This window comes from Lactuca virosa, chromosome 8 (assembly GCF_052849685.1).
Source record: "Lactuca virosa cultivar CGN04683 chromosome 8, Lactuca_virosa_CGN04683_v6, whole genome shotgun sequence".
Lineage (NCBI taxonomy): Eukaryota > Viridiplantae > Streptophyta > Magnoliopsida > Asterales > Asteraceae > Lactuca > Lactuca virosa.
This window is the reverse complement of record NC_136433.1, coordinates 36,495,597-36,498,821: the sequence shown is the minus strand read 5'-3', so window position 1 is coordinate 36,498,821 and position 3,225 is coordinate 36,495,597. Positions and strand designations below refer to the sequence as shown.

Here is a 3,225-nt window from a genome sequence, read left to right as displayed (position 1 = left end):
TTGTATAACTAGCTGTAAGTAAGGAAAATAATGAATTTATACAATTGATGAAATGAATATTTGTATTACGTGATATGATTATTTTTAAGTAATAAGAAAAGATAAATATTGTTAGATTAATTTACAATGTCATCGTCACTAGCAATGAAGGTGAATACTTTATTAAACGACATAAAAGATAACATTGAATGTGAACCAACAAAATTAAAATGAAATGTCCTTCTACTAAAACCAATAAAAAAAACAAACAAGGAAATTATTTCTCGACGTTCTTTAAAGAACAATTTCCTTTGTCATGATGAACCATCTGTTGACATGTAGCACACTTTCTCTTAACTTTTGAGATTTCTTTCTCAATCATCTCTTTTGTAGATTTTAATCTTTTCCCACGACTATCGGAGCCTTTGTTACGAATATCTGTAGGATTCTGAATGTCGCTAACATCAGATACTACATCAGGACCTACTACGCCTAGAAGCTTCTTGAACTGTTCTGCTCTGTTCGGTAGATCATGAGTTGGACAATCGTCTACGAATTTTTTTTTTCAACTTATTCTGCTCGTCAAGGTATAACTTTAACTTACCTGCATCATGGCTTAAAAAAGACACACAACGGTCAACAGTTGAAAAAATATCAATAGTAGTCATGTCGGAATTAGAATCGTCAAAAGAACTATTGAAGCGTCTTTTCAGTAACTCTGTTGGAATAACATCCCTACGCCAACGTTTCAAAATATACTTTTCAGGAATTTGTTCAATGCCATAAAACTTAAACACACAGAATATCTGTCTGCATAAGATCCCTACATGTTCAAAATGCATACAAGTACATTTGAATGAACCATCTTTGGTTGAGTGTGTGACCTGGAATATATAAGATGATTAGTGAGTATGTTTAAGTTGTAAGTTTTTAGTGTTTAAATTCAAATGATAAAATGACAATTAAAGTGAAAAAAAATATACAGTGTATTCAGTATCCCTTATAAGACAATCGTAATTGTATTCCTCATCTTTATCATCAACATCGACATCATTTGTTTGCCTAGTAGTTATGTTGTTTTTTTCTCCAAAACAATAACTGTGTCAACACCGTTGGAAGATATCACATTTTTTAGGAAACAATTATCTTAAGCTCTTGATATCTCTTTCTGAACCTGATAAAAAATCTTGCGCGTATATACATTTGAAGCATGAGGTTCATTCGGACTACGGGTAATGAATTTAGGAAAAGTGGTGGCAGTATTAAAATCATTTAGAATTTGGTTATGTCTTTGTCGTTCCATGACTGATTCAAATGTCATCATAAACATGATAAGATAAGAACCGGTTAATGTGGTGGTTTGAAATGACCAATTCTGACTTTCAGACAATGATGTAGTTCGCATAAGACCAGACATTGGAATGTGCTTGAAAAATGCGGGGATCCAAGATCTTCGCAAACCATACATAGTATTCAGTCAACTGTTATCTGTAATTTTAAACTCCTCCAACATCATACGCCATACATTCTCGAATTCATGTGGTTCCAGCTTAGAATTCCAAATTATAGAGTGAAAACGCTTTCGAAATTTTTGATTGGTGGCTGCATCTTCAATTGATAAAATCTGTATAAAATGAAATTTCATGAGGATGAGTACAGTTTAAGAGTTAAAGCAATTGATTCTGTTAGAATATGAGAAAATAATTGTAGAATCATAACATAAAATAAGAATAATATTCGTTTGATGCATACCTTATTTGGCAACTTCTTTGTTATATGCCACATACATAACCTATGATGTGCCAACGGGAAAACCTTATCTATAGCTTTTTTCAAAGCTGGATCTTGGTCAGATATAACCAATTGAGGTTGTTTTCTAAAAGCTTTCAAAACAGCTCTAAGCAGCCATTAATAAGAAACTCCATCTTCTTTACTTAAAAGTCCAGCACCAAATGTTACACATTTTTTTGTGGTTATCGATGCCAGTGAATGGAACAAAAACCATATCATAGCTATTTTAAAAATAAAATATTAGTTTACATAACTGAAAACAATGAAATTGTTATTGTAAAAGTATTAAAGGTTAGAAATACTTATTCATGCTGAATGTGGCATCGAGTGATACAACGTCTCCGAACGAATTATAGTTATACTTTGCTGTTTCGTCAGCCCAGAATAGAGCATTCAATCTTTTGTTCAACACTTTATACTCAAAAGTAAATGATGGGACATTTTTCGTCCTGTCATTCATCTTGTCAACAAGGAATTTCACGTCCCTCCCACCTATGTAACAATTAAGATTTCTCCTAGCATTCTTGAAATCAGAAACCAATCCACCTCGAACCGAAGGACCGACCTGAAGAGCACTATATAGTCTATGTGCTTTTACAGGACCAATATTTTGTTTTGACAAATTATGAATGAAAATTTCCTGGGAATAATCAAGTTTTCTCTTTGAACGAGATAAGTACATATTGCTCTTGCTAAACAACCCGTGATTATGTTGCTCGACAAAATCACTCATGACATATCTAAGAGTACCGGGAATTATTTCTAAAACAACTTTCGCTTTACAATTCCTTCTAAATAAATCTTTCCTTCTTTGAGTCTTTTTATGCTGAATGTCCAGAGTATCTACTTTACTAGTATTTGGATTACCTTCCCAATTGCATACAAGATGTCTATTTGTAATAATCCCATTTTTCGTTTTTTGGACTCTTCCAAGCCTGACATCAAAACCATATTCTAATGCATAGTTTCTATACATTGTTACTGCTTCACCATATGAATTAAATTTTGATGTAACTTTTGGTTTGATATCGTCTGAAACAATCGGGGTCCAATACAAGGTGCCACCAGGAGAAACTTAATCATGTGTAACATGTGGTTGTCCTCTTTAAACATAGCAAATACAAAATTATTCTGAAAGAATTATATAAATATTATTCTGAAATAATTTTATTTTTTCTGTAAAAATTTCAATATCCTGAATTGAATTTAGTACCTTCACTGAAATCAATATTAACCTCTGTATCTTCATCAACGAAGTGATTTTCGTCTTCTGCATGATTTGCGTCCTCTGTATGTTCATCAATGAAAATATTAACATTTAACATTAAACATGTTTGTTACAATATAGAATCTGAAATACAATGAAAAATTAAACAAAATATTCAAAAACTCACCTAAATTAGGATTACTGCTTTCTTCTATTTGAAATCCGCCATCATATAGTGTATCATTATC

At 32.0% G+C, this 3,225-nt stretch overlaps 1 protein-coding gene across 1 annotated transcript; it reads right to left on the bottom strand.

The window, feature by feature from the left end:
• Positions 1–256: 256 nt before the first annotated feature.
• Positions 257–2,746, bottom strand: LOC145130238 (protein FAR1-RELATED SEQUENCE 5-like). Its single transcript, XM_079065072.1, has 6 exons — positions 2,073–2,746; positions 1,941–1,991; positions 1,732–1,855; positions 1,498–1,603; positions 584–802; positions 257–528 (listed from the first exon to the last, which is right to left on the bottom strand). The coding sequence occupies exons 1-6, from the start codon at positions 2,744–2,746 to the stop codon at positions 257–259; spliced, it is 1,446 nt and encodes a 481-aa protein (XP_078921198.1).
• Between the last annotated feature and the right edge of the window lie 479 nt (positions 2,747–3,225).

Coding starts and splice junctions, on each gene's coding strand:
- LOC145130238 (XM_079065072.1), bottom strand. CDS start 2,746: ATGTATAGAAACTATGCATTAGAATATGGTTTTGATGTCAGGCTTGGA. Junction 1,856..1,940: donor ATCGATAACCACAAAAAAAT/GTGTAACATTTG, acceptor GAAAGCTTTTAG/AAAACAACCTCAATTGGTTA. Junction 1,604..1,731: donor CAAAGAAGTTGCCAAATAAG/GTATGCATCAAA, acceptor CATTTTATACAG/ATTTTATCAATTGAAGATGC.